Source organism: Anguilla anguilla, chromosome 19 (assembly GCF_013347855.1).
Source record: "Anguilla anguilla isolate fAngAng1 chromosome 19, fAngAng1.pri, whole genome shotgun sequence".
Lineage (NCBI taxonomy): Eukaryota > Metazoa > Chordata > Actinopteri > Anguilliformes > Anguillidae > Anguilla > Anguilla anguilla.
In genome coordinates this window covers 1,681,772-1,701,890 of record NC_049219.1, presented here as the reverse complement: position 1 = coordinate 1,701,890, position 20,119 = coordinate 1,681,772, and the positions used below count along the sequence as shown (strand labels likewise).

The 20,119-nt window shown below is 42.4% G+C and overlaps 2 protein-coding genes across 2 annotated transcripts in view; both read right to left on the bottom strand.

The window, feature by feature from the left end:
• The window catches only part of LOC118218882 (NACHT, LRR and PYD domains-containing protein 3-like), a gene marked incomplete at its 3' end in the record, with an annotated part of 393,893 nt that overhangs the window by 15,660 nt on the left and 358,114 nt on the right, over positions 1 to 20,119 (bottom strand). The window contains exons 8-9 of the mRNA XM_035401609.1: positions 7,594 to 7,933; positions 4,842 to 6,669 (exon numbers count right to left, since the gene is read on the bottom strand). Of these exons, the coding sequence (XP_035257500.1) occupies positions 4,842 to 6,669; positions 7,594 to 7,933 (2,168 nt within the window). The remainder of the gene's footprint in view (positions 1 to 4,841; positions 6,670 to 7,593; positions 7,934 to 20,119) is intronic.
• LOC118218938 overlaps positions 9,969 to 20,119 on the bottom strand; it is an 84,326-nt gene continuing 74,175 nt past the window's right edge. Inside the window, exons 3-7 of the mRNA XM_035401713.1 lie at positions 13,283 to 13,393; positions 12,422 to 12,532; positions 11,438 to 11,507; positions 10,460 to 10,591; positions 9,969 to 10,291 (exon numbers count right to left, since the gene is read on the bottom strand). Coding sequence (XP_035257604.1) covers positions 10,199 to 10,291; positions 10,460 to 10,591; positions 11,438 to 11,507; positions 12,422 to 12,532; positions 13,283 to 13,393 — 517 coding nt within the window. The 3' untranslated portion in view covers positions 9,969 to 10,198. The remainder of the gene's footprint in view (positions 10,292 to 10,459; positions 10,592 to 11,437; positions 11,508 to 12,421; positions 12,533 to 13,282; positions 13,394 to 20,119) is intronic.

The following is a 20,119-nucleotide window of genomic DNA, read 5'->3' as shown; positions in this document are numbered from 1 at the left end:
GTGCATATAATAACCCTGTGCTCTATATAGCAGTGAGGAGTCTCCTTGTGTTCCTGCTATATAATGAGCCTGTGCTCTATAGCAGTGAGGAGTCTCATTGTGTTCCTGCTATATAATGACCCGTTGCTCTATATAGGACAGTGAGGAGTCTCCTTGTGTTCCTGCTATATAATGACCCAGTGCTCTATATAGCAGTGAGGAGTCTCCCTGTGTTCCTGCTATATAATGACACTGTGCAACCTCTACCCTCTGCCTAGCAAGATAAGTAAAGCCAACTGCTGTTGAAGTACACAGCACAACTCACCCCAGTCTCTGCAGTTTCCAGTCTGGACTCATCTGTCCAGCACAGAGTAGCTTCACTCCTGAATCTCCCAGGTTATTGTTGCTGAGGTCCAGATCTTTCAGGGGTGAGTGTGATGACTGAAGAGCAGAGGCCACAATTTTACAGGACTTCTCTGTGAGGCCACAGTTGTTCAGTCTGCAAAGAAGAGTTTATATATTATTGTATGATTAAATAGCGCAATATACTGTAAAATCTGATATGTGCAATGTAACAGTAATCACATTGAGTGATGAAGAGTGATGTTGAGAAGTTTGTGATGCTCTGAGGAAAATGACTTTGCTCCAATCTCCAACTGGAGCACTTTGGGCCTGAGAATTAGACGTCCTGTTCGACAGAACTCTGACAGTCTACAGATGAAATTCTTACCCAAATGGCCCCCTTTCTTCTGACATTTGGCACAGAAACAACCAAAAGTAAAGAGGCAAGAAATAACACACATCTTTCAGGGTGGATAGTGAGTTAGGCTCTGCATCTTTACTTTTGCTGGTAACTGTGAGAAACTTCCCACAGCATTGCAAGCCAATACACAGCAAAAGCCAGATTCACTTTAGAAACAGGAATGCAAAAAAGTGATCTGTTCACATGTAACCAGGTAGCGCAGTCTGTCTGTTTTGCTAAGGTTATATATAACCATGTAGTGCAGTCTGTCTGTTCTGCTGGTGTTACATATAACCAGGTAGTGAAACCAAAGCTATGCAGGAACTGTTAAGGATGCCTTTGAGTTCATTTTGTTGGAATAGTGATACATTTGATGGTGCTGTCCAAGGAGACACCATTTAACTTTTTCCAGGGTTTAGGAAACTTCAGAACCTTGTACAGGCCAGAGTTTAGCCTGAGATAAGCCACAGAATTACCTCAAAAACAGGCACTTTAACAGTCCCCTGAGAAGACCTCACCCTGACACCCCTTATATCCTACAATTCCTCTACCTTCCTGTTTTCACTCTGTCTACAGGCACTATTGGATTCTGGGTCAGCCTACACCAGAATAAAGCAGAGACCAGGGTGGCACTACTGGCCTTCTAACATGGTGCATTTACTGCCTGACCTAATCTCACAATACAGTAACACAAACATTTCATTCATAACCACACTTGCCTCTCCCAAACCAAACCCAGCATTACATTAATCATTATGTTGAAAAAATATCTCATCTTCTTGAACAATGTAAGAGGGGTACAGACTGAGCAGGCTCTCTCTGGTCATCTCCCACTCACAAATTATCTATGCATGGACTAGGGATAAAAGGGGGATTCTTCCCCCCTTTTGAAAAACATGGATTTGATTCAATCAACATTCGTCCTTAACTGACTGACATTTAAAAGGAGGGATTCTTTTTTCTACACAAACACAGTTCAAACTACTTCACCAAACTGGGTTAGATAAGAATAAGTGTAACACTTGTGTTTACCTGTCCAAGTCCAAGTTAAGGACAAATGTTAGTTCAATAAAGACCATAGGGATGTTTGTATGGCTAATCTTCCAAAAAATCAGACCTTGTTATTCTACTAATAATGCGGCTGACCAAACTCAGCTAAAAACTGGATTAATTAATATCAGATCACTAGCCCCTAAGGAAACTCTTGTAAATTAATTAATTACTGATCACCAAGTTGAAATCTTATGTGTGACTGAAACTTGGCTTAAAACTGTATATTGCCTTAAATGAATCCACCCCTCCTGGCTACAGCTATACTCACGTTCCCCGTCTGAAGGGTCGTGGCGGTGGTGTTGCTGCTGTATATCATTCTAATCTTTTTGCTACTTTGAAATCCGGCTTGAAATGTAACTTTTTTGAAGTGCTTGTTCTCAGTTCTGCACATCCAGACAAAAGACAAAAAAGCAGTCAGTTTTATCCTTGCAATTGTATACAGGCCACCAGGGCCATACAGTGGCTTTTTACTTGAGTTTGCTGATTTCCTTTCCAGCCTGGTTGTTAATTCAGATAAAGTAGTAATTGTAGGGGACTTTAATATTCACATGGATAGTGAAGGTGATCCTCTCAGATCAGCACTCTTGTCTATCACTGAATCTATTGGCTTCGATCAACATATACATCAGTCCACACATTCTCATAACCATACTCTTGATCTGGTCTTAACTTGTGATACAGAAATAGCAAATATAGCAGGTATGCCTAAAAACCCTGTGCTATCAGACCATTATTTAATTACTTTTCAACTTTCACAAGTCTGTCATGTGTCACCAGATCCTTCATTCTACCTTAACTGTAAGCTTTCCTCCAGGACTGCAAATGCTTTTATTAATGAGCTCCCAGGCTCATTTGTGCACTGTGGGGATTTTCTTGGCTCCCACCCTTTGATGACAAAATTATAAAAATCAGGGGCAAGATTCAAAGTTCTCCTACCACCCCTCATATAGGGTCTGCCCTTCCATCCGCTCAACGCATGGATGAAGAATCTTCAGAAGAATCTTCAGAAGAATCTTCAGAAAGACAGGCGGCCTATCTGAACTCTTGTGCTCCAATAGATCTCATGGAGTTTAATGCCATAGCTAATTCCTCAAAATCTTCTACTTGTCTTCTAGACCCTATCCCTATGAAGCTTTTCAAGGAGCTATTACCAGTGATTGGAACACCAATGTTACATATTGTCAATGTGTCTTTAGCATCTGGACACATACCACAGACTCTTGCCATCAAACCCCTTCTTAAGAAGCCAAACTTGGATGTGAATGACCTAACTACAGGCCTATCTCGAACCGCCTGTTCCTTTCTAAAATACTAGAAAAGGCCATTTCAAAACAACTTGGTTCATTTTTGCACTCCAATCATATATTGGAAGTTTTTCAGTCTGGTTTTAGACCCTCTCACAGCACTGAAACAGCCCTGGTCAAAGTACTAAATGACCTACTCCTCGCTTCCGACCATGGCTGCATCTCTGCACTTGTGCTTTTAGACTTAAGTGCAGTATTTGACATAGTTGATCACCTCATCCTTCTGGATAGACTTGAAAATCTTGCAGGCCTCCGTGGACAGACACTCTCTTGGTTCAGGGTTGATTTTAATCACTTGAGAAACATCTCAAAAATTCGGAAAATACTGTCCTTACATGATGCAGAAAAGCTAGTTCATGCTTTTGATACTTCAAGATTAGATTACTGCAATGCTCTTTTGTCTGGATGTGCAAATTCCTCTCTGAAGGGCTCCAGCTAATTCAAAATGCAGCAGCTCGTATTCTCACTAGAACAAGGAGATTCGAGCACATCAGCCCAGTGTTAGCATCGCTTCACTGCTTGCCAGTAAAATTCCGAATAGACTATAAAGATACTACTTCTTACCTTTAAGGCCTTACATGGGCTTGCCCCTTTGTACTTAAATGATTTACTTCTTCCTTATATTCCCTCACGAACGCTCTGTTCGCAGGGTGCAGGCCTCCTTGTTATTCCTAGAATATCTAAAAGTACCATAGGTGGTAGAGCCTTCTCCTATCGTGCTCCCCTCCTGTGGAACAAGTTGCCTGCCCATGTTCGGGGCGCAGACACTATCACCTTATTTAAAGCTAGGCTCAAAACATATATCTTTAGTCTCTTATATTTGAGGGGCAGGAGTGCGTGGTGGGCATAGCTATAGAGTCTCTGGCAGACTGAGCGGTTAGTACTGTCACTGGATCATCATTGGGAGTGCTGTGTTAAGCTGAACTGGTCATGGTCTGGTGATGACTGTCTCAAGCCTGCCCTCATGGCTGCATTGGCCCCTGCCTCTGTTTCCCTTAGCTATGCTGCCATAGCCTCATTCTGCCGGGGTTTCCCTTATCGCATGTGGGCACCTCTGTTTCTTCTGCTCTGCTTGCTAATCTACCATTTGAACCCCCTAAGAATGTTTTTCTTCTCGTCTTCCTCAGCTCTGGGCACCTGCCCGGAGCTCTAGCCCAAGTTTGCTGAGCACCCCCCCTGGCCCGGAGCTCCAGCCCTAGACCAGCTAGACCAGCTGGGCACCCCCGCCTCCTGCCACTGTTGATTTTCCACAACAAACCAGTGCCTGTCCACGGCAGATGGGTTCCCCCTCTGAGTCCGGTTCTGCTCAAGGTTTCTTCCTGTTATCAGTTAGGGAGTTTTTCCTTTCCACTGTTGCCCTAGGCTTACTCTTTAGGGGCCGGTTCTCTGTAAAGCTGCTTTTTGACAAAGCTCCTTCGTTAATAGCGCTATACAAATAAAATAAAATTGAAATAAAGTGTTGGCCTGTAAAGCAAAAGTGAGCCTGTGATCTTGTGCCATTTGCCTTGCTTCTCAGCTCTGCCTTGCTCTTTTATGATCACAGTCTTGGATCTCTGGTTTTGATTCTTTAGTTGATGATAATATGTAAATTAAATCTAATGAAATATATTTTACATGTTGGATACATTTTTTTTTAACTTTTTTTTTGGTTACATAATTCTCACTTGCCTGACAATTTTATTGTATTCTATTTTCACTTTAACTATGAAGTGTTTATAAAAACATGCTGTCATTATCTACTTTAATTATTACACCATACTCACATGGCCTTCCTGCAGTTCCTGAGTACTGGTAGCAGTCTCTGATGACCTGCTGCTGATGTGTTGTAGGTCTTCAAGTCAAACTCATCTAGGATCTCCTCTGACATCAGTAACACAAAGGCCAGGGCTGAACATTGGTGTGGTTCCAGCTTTTCATTAGAGTGTTTTCCTGATCTCTGGAGATTCTTGATTTCCTCCACTAGAGAGTTGTCATTCAGTTCATTGAGACAGTGGAACAGATTTATGGTCCTCTCTGCTGAAGATTCTTTTTTGATCCTCTCCTTTATGTACAATACTGTTTCCTCAATGCAGGCTGATCTGCTTCCTGTCTGTGTCTGTGGATCTGGTACAGGTGATCTGCTTCCTGTCTGTGTCAGTATTCCTCCTAATAGAGTCTGAATGGAGTCCAGAGAGAGGCCTAGAAGGAATCTGAGGAAAAGGTCCAGGTGTCCATTCTTACTCTCTAAGGCCTGATCCACTGCAGTCCTGTGTAACTCAGACAGCTGCACTCTGTCACTGCGAGGTTTTGATTCTTCTGCTCTGAGTACATTTCTGTTCTTATTCATACATGAATGAAACACAAACAAGGCAGCCAGATACTCCTGAATGCTCAGATGCACAAAGCAGTAGACCTTCTCCTCACCCAACCCACACTCCTCTTTAAAGATCTCTGTGCACACCCCAGAGTACACTGAAGCTTCACTGACATCAATGCCCATCTCTCTCAGGTCCTCTTCATAGAATATCAGATTGCCCCTTTCCAGCTGTCGTAAAGCCAGCTGCCCCAGTTTCAGGATGATTTCTGTATTTGATGCTGAAATTTTCTTTGGGGTTGTCTCATTGGTGCCATGATACTTCTCATTCTTCACATTAGTCTGAATGAGCAGGAAGTGTGTGTACATTTCAGTCAGAGTTTTGGGCAGGTCTCCACTCACTTTATCCAACATTGTCTCCAGAACAGTAGCAGAAATCCAGCAGAAGACTGGTATGTGACACATGATGTAGAGACTCCTGGATGACTTTATGTGTGAGATAATTTTGCTGGCCTTGTTCCGATCTCTGATTCTCTTCCTGAAGTACTCCTCCTTCTGTGGGTCATTGAATCCTCGTACCTCTGTCACCTGGTGGACGCACTCAGGAGGGATCTGATTGGCTGCTGCTGGTCGGGAGGTGATCCAGAGGAGGGCAGAGGGAAGCAGATTCCCCTTAATGAGGTTGGTCAGCAGCACATCCAATGATGATGATTCTGTTATATCACAGCAAATCTCATTGCTTTGGAAATCTAGAGCAAGTCGACACTCATCCAGACCATCAAAGATGAACACAACTTTGACTTCATCACCTTCAAAACTTTTGATCTCTTTCAGTTGTGGATGGTATTGCTGCAGAAGTTCCATGAGACTAAATTCTCTCTCCTTTTTCAGATTCAGATCTCGGAAAGGAAGAGTGAAGATGAAATCAATGTCCTGATTGGCTTTTCCATCTGCCCAGTCCAGAATGAACTTCTGCACAGAGACTGTTTTCCCAATGCCAGCGATGCCCTTTGTAAGCACAGTTCTGATGGGTTTCTCTTGTCCAGGTGAAGGCTTAAAGATGTCATTGCAGAGGATTGCAATCTCCTCTGTGGTGTGTCTCTTCGATGCTATCTCAATCTGTCTGATCTCATGTTCATCATTGACCCCCCTACTTCCCCCCTCTGTGATGTAGAGCTCTGTATAGATCTCATTGAGGAGGATTTGGTGGCCTTGCTTTGCTAAACCTTCAAATATGCATTCAAACCTCTTCTTCAGATGAGGTTTCAGTGCCTGCTGGGCTCTTTCTTTGAATTCATCTGAGGAGAGGAAATATGAGAACCAATGTTTAAAATAACAGAAATAGACAAAAAAAAAAACTTATGCAGAAAGATTTCACAATGTTTTACACAGCTCTGAAAGTGTTCCACATTAAGTTGTAGCTATACCTATGTAGTTAAATTGTAACTAATTTGGTAACAATAGGTTATTACTGATTAACGCCAATGTAGGAAACATGGAACAGTTAACAATATGTTTGATTACACATGCGAAACAAGGCCAGCCCTGTTACATCTCTTCTGTTAATATGAAATAATTCTGTATCATGAGGACACATTGTGAAATGAACAGGCAAGGTTTATTTGTTATGTATCATGAAGATATGCCCAATATGGTATAACTGCACCTTCAAGTAAAGTGTTGCCCCTACCTCTAGTAGTGTTTCACACTTCTCACAAACTGTTGTACACACAACAATGAAAACATAAAAACGATTCATTTCCATTTCAACATTCAATTTCTTAATTGTTCATAGTATGATGTGTCTTTACGATAAATATGGTCTTCATGGGTCATGCAGTAATTTAATTATCTTATAATTATTATGATCGGTGCTCTTTAATCCAGGATAAAACCTCAGGGCAGTCAGTCTGATGGGACAGTGGTTTAGTAACTGGCTTTGGTTTTAGCCAAGCCAAGGCTCCTGGTTTTAAGGACATTTAATCTCATGTGCATCTGATTGCCCCCATTATTACTGCTGGATGCTATATTTGAATTGAAATGCCTTCCTGTACATGTTGTGTGTGATGGCTTTTATATGCAAGACTGTTGATGTAAAACACTATTTTCAAAGTGTGAATACTATAAATCAGTACTCTGTTATTTTGTACTCTGTTATATTTGTTGGCTAAACTCATTTCAGCATTCTAATGGCCACAGTAGCAATGAGAGAACATTCTTACTGTGCTGCTCATCTCTCTCCAGTGGGTCAGTGACATCCTTCTTCTTCATGTTCCTCAGGATATGGAGTGTGATATTCAGAGACCCCTCAATGCCACAGGTCTCCAGCATCTTCTCAACTATGTACAGGGCCTCAGGATCCTCCTGCCCTCTCTCAGTGCATTCTGGGTAATCAGCAATTTGATGACTCTTGAACACTTCCTTGATCTTCATAAGCTTATCCAGTACAGAAGGATCTTCAGGAAGACTATGTAAGCATTCTGGGCAACCCTGGCTCAGATGGCTCTGAAACAGTTTCAACTTTTCAGTCTTCTTCAGCTTCATCAGAGTGCGCAGGAGAGACTGAAATAAACACATGAATAGTTTTGCCATATCAGTGTAAAATAAACACATAAAGGTGTGTTGTATCATTGTGAAATAAACACATGAAGAGGTGTGCTGTATCAGTGTGAAATAAACACATGAAGAGGTGTGCTGTATCAGTGTGAAATAAACACATGAAGAGGTGTGCTGTATCAGTGTAAAATAAACACATGAAGAGGTGTGCTGTATCAGAGCCATGGAAACAAAGCCTTGCTTTATTATGGGTGGCAGTGTAGTATAATGGGTGAGGAGCTGGTCTTGTCAGAGGTTTGAATCCCAGGTAGGACACTGCTGTTGTACCCTTGAGCAAGATATTTAACCTGCATTGCTTCAGTTCATATCCAGCTGTATAAAAGGAAGCAATGTAAATGCTGTGTAAAAAGTTGTGTAAGTCGCTCTGACTAAGAGTGACTGCTAAATGCCTGCAATGTCTCATTTCTCTTTTTTCTCTACTTTTCTCTTGTAGGAAGGCCAGAACAGGAAAAGATACTTTAGAACATATATATATATATATTCGCCTAAATGCAGCTTTTGCTCCTGATTTATGTTTTTTAGGGACACTACTTGTGATGAATCACTAATGTCCTTGGAATAATTTAGTTGTTGAGTTGAATTAAGTTTCTCAGTGCAATACATTTTTTAATGCTAACTATACAAACTGAGTGCTGAGTGTCCATTCTACCTGCCCCGGGAGTTTCCGCAGTGATCACTAGGGCCGTTTACATTCCACCACAAGCGGACACGACGAGGCTTTGTCGGTGTTACATGATGTGCTAAGCGGACTACAGACCAAGCATCCAGACGCTCCCCTCATCGTGGCAGGGGACTTCAACAAGGCAAACCTTATGCCAAACTTTTACCAACACGTCAAATGTCCTACCCGAAAGGACAAGATACTTGATCACTGCTATTCACCGTTCAAGGAGGGCTACAAGGCTACCTCTCTACCATCATTTGGCAAATCAGACCATGCCGCCATCTTCCTGATAACAGAATACAAACAACGGAGGGTACGGGAAGAGGTGGTGTCGCGAGAGGTCAAGTGCTGGACCGCCCAATCAGAGGCCACTCTACAGGACGCGCTGGTCAAAGTCGACTGGGACAGGTTCCCGTCCACCTCTGATGACGTCAACGTGTTTACGGAAGTGGTGACCGGCTTCATTACAACGGTGGTGGACAAAGTTATCCCTACGGTGAAAGTTAAGTGTTTTCCTAACCAGAAACCGTGGGGTGACAGATCCATCTGCGTTGCTCTGAACACACCACTGCCTATCACCACTGCCTAACGCGGGACTGGTGTCTTGGGACATGACAGAGTACAAGGTGGTGTCCTACAGGCTGAGGCGAGCAATCTAGGATGCGAAGCATCACTACAAGGACAGAGTGGAGCTGAACTCTTTTTATGCACGTTTCAAGGCTAACAATGCTAACATTAGCCCGGCGGCTAGCACAGTTAGCGTGTATAACACGAGTTCCCCCCCTGGAGCTGCAAGCTCACTTGTCCTGTCAGAGCACTATGTGAGGGGAGCCTTGAAACGGGTGGACACCAGGAAAGCAGCAGGGCCAGACGGAATCTTCGGACGAGTCCTCAAGACCTGCGCTGATCTCCTGGCTCCTGTGTTCACCACCATAATCAACCTCTCCCTGGCCCAGTCCATGGTCCCCACATGCTTCAAGAGGTCCACCATTGTCCCTGTACCCAAGAACGCTTCCCCAGCCTGCCTGAATGACTACCACCTCGGTGGTGATGAAGTGCTTTGAGAGGCTAGTCAAGGACTACATCTGCTCCTCTCTTCCCAGCACCTTGGACCCTCTGCAGTTTGCTTACCGCCCCAACAGATCCACGGACGATGCGGTCTGTCAGGTTCTGCATGCCACTTTCTCTCACCTCGACAACAGAGGGGGGGCTATGTAAGATTGCCGTTCATTGATTTCAGCTCAGCTTTCAATACCATAGTCCCCTCCAGACTGGCTGCTAAACTGACTGTCCTGGGACTGAACACTTCCAGTTTGTGCCTGGATACTGGATTTCCTGACCGCCAGACCCCAGGTGGTTAGAGTGGGTAAGCACACCTCAAACCCCCTCACCCTCAGCACTGGAGCCCCCCAGGGGTGTGTGTTGAGCCCTCTGCTGTACTCCCTGTACACACATGACTGTGAGGCCAGGTTTGAGTCCAACACCATCGTCAAGTTTGCTGAGGACACAGTGGTGGTGGGCCCGATCACCAACGACAACGAGAAGGCCTATCTCCAGGAGGTGGCAGACCTGTCACTGTGGGGCCAGGACAACCGTCTCTTCCTGAACGTCAGCAAAACCAAGGAGATGGTGGTGGACTTCTGTAAGAAGAAACAGGCATGAGGACCGACACCCCTCTACAGATCAATGGGTCAACGGTAGAGAGGGTGAGCAATTTCAAGTACCTCGGTGTCCACATCACAGAGGACCTGACATGGACACTGCACACCGACACTGTGGTGAGAAAGGCAAGGCAGCGCCTGTATCACCTCAGACAGCTGAGGAAGTTCAGAGTCTCCAAGAAGATCCTGAAAACCTTCTACTCTGCAACCATTGAGAGAATCCTGCTGGGGAACATCACCGTCTGGTGCAGGAACTGCTCCTCTCTGGACCGGAGAGCCCTGCAGAGGGTGGTGCGGTCAGCTGAGCGTACCATGGGGACCACACTCCCCACTCTGCAGGACCTGTACCCCAGGAGGTGCTTAAGCAGAGCAAAGAGGATTATGAAGGACAATTTCCATCCCAACAACGGACTGTTTGAGCTGCTGCGGTCAGGCAAACGCCTACGCAGCCACAGGACCAGCACTGAGAGACTTAGGAGGAGCTTCCTCCCTCAGGACATCAGTGCTTTTAACTGCACTGCCAGGACAACTGTCCTGGAATAGTATTTTCACCTCAAGCACATAGCACCTTTACCTCAATGTACACTGCAGCACCTTACCGTCCCACGGTTTACTTTGTATTTTTCTTTTTCTTTATTGTACTTATTTAATTATATATCATAGGTTGCACTGCTTCCTATGACTTATTTTAGGACTTACTTTTTAAAAATGTATTTGTATTGCTCATTTTTTAAAATAACTGCTCCTTATGTTCTTCTCTTTTAATTTGTATTCATATGTTATATTATATTATGTTATTATTTTTATTTTATTTTTCTGTATATTGTTATTATTGAAGCGTTATGTTGCAGTCTACAAGGAGTTTGTCTCACCAGCATATCACTGTATGTACATGTATATGCATGTGACAAATAAAGCCTTTGAACTTTGAACTTTAAAACATTCTGTTTGGAGATTTCCACTGTCATCGTTTTTGGATCCTAAAAAAAAATTCAGTCGTTCTGTGAGCCAAAGAGGGCCAGAGCACTTTTTATAGACTTTAATTAACCTGATTACATATTCAATCTGATCGTCTGAAAGTCAAATCAACTTCAAATATTGAAATAGAAAAAGTATATATCATACCTGTTTTAAGGGGGAACGTTTCTCTGAACTCTCCTCGTCTAAACGACGTAAATCCGGTGAGCAGGGAATTCTGTGAATAAATCATGAGACACAACGCAGTTAAACTCGTTTACTATAGCTCTAACTCACAGCACAAGGAGACAGTTGGTCCAGTTAAACTCATCCTCTTACTGCAGCTCTAACTCACAGCACATGAAGACAGAGCTTCCAATTAAACTCATCCTCTTACTGCAGCACAAACTCACAGTACATGGAGACAGAGCTTCCAGTTAAACTCATCTTCTTACTGCAGCTCTAACTCACAGCACATGGAGATAGAGCATCCAGTTAAACTCATCCTTTAATTGCAGCTTTAACCCACAGCACATGGAGACAGAGCTTCCAGTTAAACTCATCCTCTTACTGCAGCTCTAACTCACAGCACATGAAGACAGAGCATCCAGTTAAACTCATCCTCTTGCTGCAGCTCTAAATCACAGCACATGAAGACAGAGCTTCCAGTTAAACTCATCCTCTTACTGCAGCTCTAACTCACAGTACATGGACAGAGCTTCCATTTAAACTCACTCTAACTGCAGCTCGAACTCACAGCACATGGAGACAGAGCTTCCAGTTAAACTTATCCTCTTACTGCAGCTCTAACTCACAGCACATGGAGACAGAGCTTCCAGTTAAACTCATCTTCTTACTGCAGCTCAAACTCACAACACATGGAGACAGAGCTTCCAGTTAAACTCATCCTCTTACTGCAGCTCTAACTCACAGTACATGGAGACAGAGCTCCCAGTTAAACTCATACTCCTACTGCAGCTCTAACTCACAGCACATCCGAATGTGATATAAATCTCAGTGGCTGCTTTTTGGTTTAGTGGGGTGTATGATAGCACATTCTCGTCAACATGTGTGTATTAACTCATTTTAAAGTGTCATGATGTGTTTTAAGTTTTATTTAACCATAGTGTCAGTATAAACTAGTTTCCTTACCTTTGATCACCTGTGAACTCTCCTCTGAAGTTGTATGGAAGAAGCATTGAATGACCACTCTTCATAGACAGACAGCTGGGTACAGGTGACTCTGCCTTCTTTACCCGGACCCTGTGAACAAACATGGAGACAGAGCTTCCAGTTAAACTCATCCTCTTACTGCAGCTCTAACTCACAGCACATGGAGACAGAGCTTCCAGTTAAACTCATCCTCTTACTGCAGCTCTAACTCACAGCACATGAAGACAGAGCTTCCAGTTAAACTCATCCTCTTACTGCAGCTCGAACTCACAGCACATGGAGACAGAGCTTCCAGTTAAACTCATCATCTTAATGCAGCTCTAACTCACAGCACATGGAGACACAGCTTCCAGTTAAACTCATCCTCTTACTGCAGCTCTAACTCACAGCACATGGAGACAGAGCTTCCAGTTAAACTCATCCTCTTACTGCAGCTCTAACTCACAGCACATGGAGACAGAGCTTCCAGTTAAACTCATCCTCTTGCTGCAGCTATAACTCACAGCACATGGAGACAGAGCTTCCAGTTAAACTCATCTTCTTACTGCAGCTCAAACTCACAACACATGGAGACAGAGCTTCCAGTTAAACTCATCCTCTTACTGCAGCTCTAACTCACAGTACATGGAGACAGAGCTCCCAGTTAAACTCATACTCCTACTGCAGCTCTAACTCACAGCACATCCGAATGTGATATAAATCTCAGTGGCTGCTTTTTGGTTTAGTGGGGTGTATGATAGCACATTCTCGTCAACATGTGTGTATTAACTCATTTTAAAGTGTCATGATGTGTTTTAAGTTTTATTTAACCATAGTGTCAGTATAAACTTGTTTCCTTACCTTTGATCACCTGTGAACTCTCCTCTGAAGTTGTATGGAAGAAGCATTGAATGACCACTCTTCATAGACAGACAGCTGGGTACAGGTGACTCTGCCTTCTTTACCCGGACCCTGTGAACAAACATGGAGACAGAGCTTCCAGTTAAACTCATCCTCTTACTGCAGCTCTAACTCACAGCACATGGAGACAGAGCTTCCAGTTAAACTCATCATCTTACTGCAGCTCTAACTCACAGCACATGGAGACAGAGCTTCCAGTTAAACTCATCCTCTTACAGCAGCTCTAACTCACAGCACATGGAGACAGAGCTTCCAGTTAAACTCATCATTTTACTGCAGTTCTAATTCACATTACATGGAGACAGAGCTTCCAGTTAAATTCATACTCTTACTGCAGCTCTACCTCACAGCACATGGAGACAGAGCTTTTAGTTAAACTCATCCTATAACTGCAGCTCTAACTCACAGCACATGGAGAAAGAGCTTCCAGATAAACTCATCTTCTTACTGCAGCTCTACCTCACAGCACATGGAGACAAAGCTTCCAGTTAAACTCATCCTCTTACTGCAGTTCTAACTCACATTACATGGAGACAGAGCTTCCAGTTAAACTCATCCTCCTACTGCTGCTCGAACTCACAGCACATGGAGACAGATCCTCCAGTTAAACTCATCCCTTTACTGCAGCTATAACACTCAGCATATGGAGACAGAGCTTCCAGTTAAACTCATACTCTTACTGCAGCTCCAACTCACAGTAGGCTACATGGAGACAGGGTTTCCAGTTAAATGCATCCTCTTACTGCAGCTCTAACTCACTGCACACGGAGAGAGGGCTTCCAGTTAAACTCATCTTCTCACTGCAGCTCTAACTCACAGCACACGGAGAGAGGGCTTCCAGTTAAACTCATGTTCTCACTGCAGCTCTAACTCACAGCACATGGAGACAGAGCTTTTAGTTAAACTCATCCTCTAACTGCAGCTCTTACTCACAGCACATTAACTCTCTGATTCATGCATTTTTACCTCTTTCTCGCAGGGCCGTGGGTTCCATCGTCAGTCTCGGTCTCCTCTGAGGAACTCATTTTAGAAACAACGCCCCCTGTCTCAGGACACCTGAACACACCAGATCAGATTCACAAGTGGGTTCTGACCCAAATTGGCAGACCTGTAAATACACACAAGAAGAACATGATAACGCACAGACATAATAATACACTGTGAGGGCCACATAATGTAAACGTGTAACACAAAAAGGTAATTAAATTAAGTTTGGTGCATTAAAATATGTACGCACCATATTATGTTATTTGTGCATTTTATCCCACTGATATACCCAATGTATGTATTGATCTCATAAAAAACACGTTTTCAACGTACAAAAATGCCAAGTTACTCACACATACAAGACATACACCGTCTATAACTCATTCATTCAGACTGCCAAAATCCAGGCCTGCCATTAAAAGTATTGATATCAAAATGATGCCAAGTTACGGTACTACAAACAATATAGGCTATCTTGCCTCACCAAAATTAAATAAGATGTATTCCAAAGCAATGCTACCCAATATTTCCTCAATTCTTTCAAGTCACTTGGCCCTTTGTGTATAAGCATGCAGTACGTGGACAGGCCAAACATATGTGTGGATGGCTTTCTCACAGTCAAGATTGATTGACTAGGCGTCTATGTGTCCAATTTGTATTGGTATGTATGTATTTCGCTGGCCAGCCTTTCTGTTGTGTGAATGATTGTATATGTTTCTTGGTATAAATGTCTGTTCGTAAATGTGAATGTAACAAGCTGCGAGGGAAATGTCCCCTTGGTCACGTTTTCAACGTTAAAAAACGCCAAGTTACTCACACATACAAGACCAGTCCATTAAATAAGATGTATTCCAAAGCAATGCTACCCAATATTTCCTCAATTTTTTCAAGTCACTTGGCCCTGTGTTTTGTAATCTTAGCATTTTACAATGTCATGCAAACTTTGTGTCAGATCAAAGTGTCAAATATTTCGAATTGCCTCATGGAACACATTGAAATTCATGGAGAAAACTGCTGGTCAGTAACTACAGTCAGCATATTTCTCCAGAAAACGTTTATACTTGCTTCTGAACTGAATTTCAGTACATATACAAGTGATTGTATATTTGCTACGTACCATAAATACTGCATGCAAAATACATATTGTACATACATACATAGAGAACTTCTTTATCCCCATGGGGACATTTCCCTCGCAGCATGTTACATTCACATTTACGAACAGACATTTATACCAAGAAACATACAATCATTCACGCAACAGAAAGGCTGGGCAGCGAAATACATACATACCAATACAAATTGGACATATAGACGCCAATTCAATCAGTCTTGACTGTGAGAAAGCCATCCACACATATGTTTGGCCTGTCCATGTACTGCATGCTTATACACACAGGGTCAAGTGACATGAAAGAATTGAGGACATATTGGGTAGCATTGCTTTGGAATACATTTTATGTAATTTCGGTGAGGCAAGATAGCCTATATTGTTTGTAGTACCGTAACTTGGCATCATTTTGATATCAATCATTTAAATCGCCGGCCTGGATTTTGGCAGTCTGAATGAATGAGCTATAGACGGGGTATGTCTTGTATGTGTGAGTAACTTGGCATTTTTGTACGTTGAGAACGTGTTTTTTATGAGATGATAGTATTGCCTATGTGCCATTATCTTTATTGTCTATTTTACCCGCTATGGACCTCTTTTTAAGATGAGTCTTGAATAAAGTTGTAATGAAAGCTCTTAGCTTATCGGGCTACGCATTAAACACACCATTTTATTGCCAGTTGTCAGTTTTCCTGAATTACGCGGGTTAATGCGATTATACCTACAGATTCCCATTCCTCCCCGCAGCCCTTTACCTTCAGCTTGTCTTACCTCAGTTCCACTCCACAACAGGCTGTTCACTCCGTTTTTTTACATTTATTTTAATTCCTTCTTTTCTAGGGATTCTTTCTCTTCCGTTTTTAAAATGGCCGTTAAGTTTCAGTTTCTCTTTTGGACCGCATTTCCTTGCTTAGGTTTACTGGCTCAACTGAGTGTTCGATGGGCGGAGTTTTGTATATTTTGTATTTTTTATTAGCTGCACCAGTCACTCTATTTAATAAGTCATGCAGAAGAAACAAATATTTAATCCATGTAGATGTAGGCACATTTTAGCACTATCAGGCCTATTCAACAACTTGTGAATTATATTGATGTTGGGATTTAACGTCTCCTTCCAGCAGGTTCTTGTTATCTTAGAGGATTCCTGGCACACTTAAGTGTTTTTGGGACCAGGACTTTGTTTCACGGTCTTTGTCTAAACTATTTAGCCAATCTAATATGCAGTAAAGTCATGTTTGGTGTTGTTGGAGAGCTAATATCATGAGCAGTTAGATGGTCTTATTCTATGTTGAGAATGTTGTCATTCAAAGTTTATGTGTCACATGAAAGTAAAACACCCATCACGGAAATTTAGCTATTCAGCTGTTACACCTGAAATTGTGAAAATGGCAACACTATGTTTGAACAATTGTCTGCATCCAGTGCTTTGGGTGCTGTTTGGAATAAAATAATTCTTTTTCTTTTTATTATTATTCACAAATATGATTTTTACATTGTAAAATAAATGGTAATATTGTGCTAAACTTTATGCAACACACAGCCATACAGTACATTACTTGGGAAAATGTCTGGATAGTTTTGTAAGATTAAAAAATGTTTTAATAGGCCACAATATTTGCCATTATTATATATATGTATTTATTTATTCACTGCCCCACCCTTTTTTTATATGAAAAGTATTGATGTCAAAAAAATTTTAAAGGCCTAGATTTTGCAAGTTTTAATTATAGGCTTATAGACAGTGCTTTGTGTGGGTGAGTATCTTGGCATTTTTGTACGTTGAAAACGTGTTTTTTGTCATGGTTCTGTGTTTCTGTCTGTTTTTCTCTGTTGGGCTGCCAGATGGCGGCACTTCTGTTTTGTGTCCTGCTTGTTCTCCTGTCGCCATCAGACCCCTGTAGCTCATCCAGAATGCTGCAGCTCTTCTGGTCTACAACCTCCCCAGACATTCCCATGTCACCCCCCTGCTCACTGACCTCCACTGGCTGCCTGTTATGGCTCGCATTAAATTTAAGACTTTGGTGCTTGCATACCAGGCAGCTAAGGGGTCAGCACCAGGATACATCCAGAGGATCATCAGACCCTACACACCAGCCAGACCTCTCCGTTCTGCCGCCTCTGGACGCTTGGCACCTCCTCCTCTTCGTGTCTGTATCTTCCGTTCGCGTCTGCTGTCTGTCCTGGCCCCTCGCTGGTGGAATGACCTTCCCGTGGCAGTCAGAACAGCAGAGAATCTGATTACCTTCAAGCGCAGACTAAAGACTCATCTCTTCAGGCTGCACCTCTCCCCACCCCTCCCTAGCCTCTAGTTTGTACCTAGTTAGGCTAATGCTATCATGTTAGTTTTGTATTTGGCAGGATTGTTTTGTCTGATTTTGATTAGGCAAATGTGATTTCAGTGCTAGTTTTGTACTTGGAAGGATTGTTTGTTTGTTTGCTGAACAGGTTACCCTACAGGGTTGGAGTCCTGATCTGTGGTCATTTCTGGCACTACGATCTTTACTTCACTCTAGTGTGTTTTTCTGCACCTCTGCACCTTGAACTAATGCACTGGTACGTCGCTCTGGATAAGAGCGTCTGCTAAATGCCTGTAATGTAATGTAATGTAATGGTTAATTGTATTATTGCTTTCAATTATTGTATGGTCTCGTTATTTAATCAACGTCCCCACGTGCCTCTCGTTTTCCCTTCCTTCTGGTTTGATTGTTTTTTGAGTTCACCTGTGTCTTGTTACCCCAGTCTATTTACGTTCTTTGTCCCCTTGACTTGGGTGCTGGTTCCTTGTGTTTGTTTTTGACTTGTGCTTGTTCCCGACCTGTATGTATCTTCTTGCGTTTTTTTATGTGTTGTGCTGTGTGTTCCACATGCCTTTACCCTTCCTGCCTCTGTTCTGTTCTGTGTTTTTTTGTTCTTAAGAATTTTTTGAGTTTGTTGTTTTGCCCTTTGTGGCCTTATCTGTTCCCTGTTTGTGTTTGCCTTTTTTTGTTGTAGTAAAGTCCTTATTTGTATCTATCCTTTTGTGTTTTTCACACCTGGGTCCTAACCCCCCTGAACCTTGACATTTTTGTTGAGATTTCATTATGTACTGTGTTTTCTATGAGTAACTGATAATAATAATACATAACGTATGTACCATAATGAAATATGGAGAGAGACATATATACATACATATGTATACACATGCAAACAGTTGAGGCCAAAAGCTTACATACACCTAGGCTAAAGATATTCAAACTCAGTCTTTTATAACTCTGCACATTTCATGTTGCCAAACATTTAGTTTGACAAGTCAATTAAGGCATCTGCTTTGTTCACATCAGGGGTAATTTTAAAACAATCGATTAGAGTCCTATTTATTTCAGCTTTAATTCACTATATCAGAATTCCAGTGGGTCAAAGGTTTACATACACCTAGTTTAGTGTCTTTAAACGGGCTGGAAGATTCCAGAAATTGATGCAATTACTTTTTACAAGCTGCTGATTGGCCAATTGTCATAATTAGGAGTTAATTGTAAGTTAATTGGCACACGTGGCTGTATTTAAGGGCCTACTTTTAGAGCCACTGCCTTTTTGTCATGATATGATGGGAAAATCCAAGCAACTCTGCCAAAAAATTGTGGACCTCCACAAGCCTGGTTCCTCCTCAGGAGCAATTTCCAAACAACTGAAGGTAACACAAACATCTGTACAAACAATTGTATACAAATATAAAAATCTTGGTCTCACACAGACAATGCAGAGTTCAGGACGGAGGCACAAATTAACTCCCAGGGCTAAACAATCTTTGGTCCGAAACGTTCAACTGAACCCCAAGACAACAACAAAGGAACTGGTGAAGGAGTTGGAAGCATCAGGTACCAAAGTATCTACATCCATCATTAAGAGAATCCTACATCACCATGGCCTGAAAGGCTGCTGTACAAGGAAGAAGCCCCTACTCCAAGGCCGGCATAAAAAATCCAGAATGAAGTTTGCAGGTGATCTCCAGAATGAAGACCTAGCCTTTTGGAGGAGCGCTCTCTGGTCACATGAAACAAAAAATGAACTGTTTGGCCATGACGGTCAGCACTATGTATGGAGGAAAAAGGTAGAGGCTTTTAATCCGAAGAACACCATCCCAACTGTGAAGTATGGGGATGGCAGCATCATGTTGTGGGGGTGTTTTGCTGGAAATGGGACTGGTGCACTTCAGAAAATGAATGGCATCATGAGGAAGGAGGATTATCTAGAAATACTGAAGCAAGACCACAAGACATCAGCTAGAAAGTTAAAACTTGGTCAGAACTTGGTCTTCCAGCAGGACAATGTCCAAAGCATACCTCAAAAGTTGTGACAAAATGGCTTAAAGACAACAAAGTGAAAGTATTGGAGTGGTCATCACAAAGCCCTGACCTGAATCCCATAGAAAGTTTGTGGACTGCACTGAAAAAGCGTGTCCGAGCAAGGAGGCCCACAAACCTGACTGACTTACATCAGTTCTGGCAGGAGGAATGAGCAAAAATTCTGGCAAAGTATTGTGAGAAGCCTGTGGAAGCTTACCCCAAGTGTTTGATTCAAGTTAAGCAATTAAAAGGCAATGCCACCAAATACTAACAAAGTGCATGTAAACTTTTGACCCACTGAAAATTTGATATAGTACATACAAGCTGAAAAAAATGTCTCTTAGCTATTATTTTGAA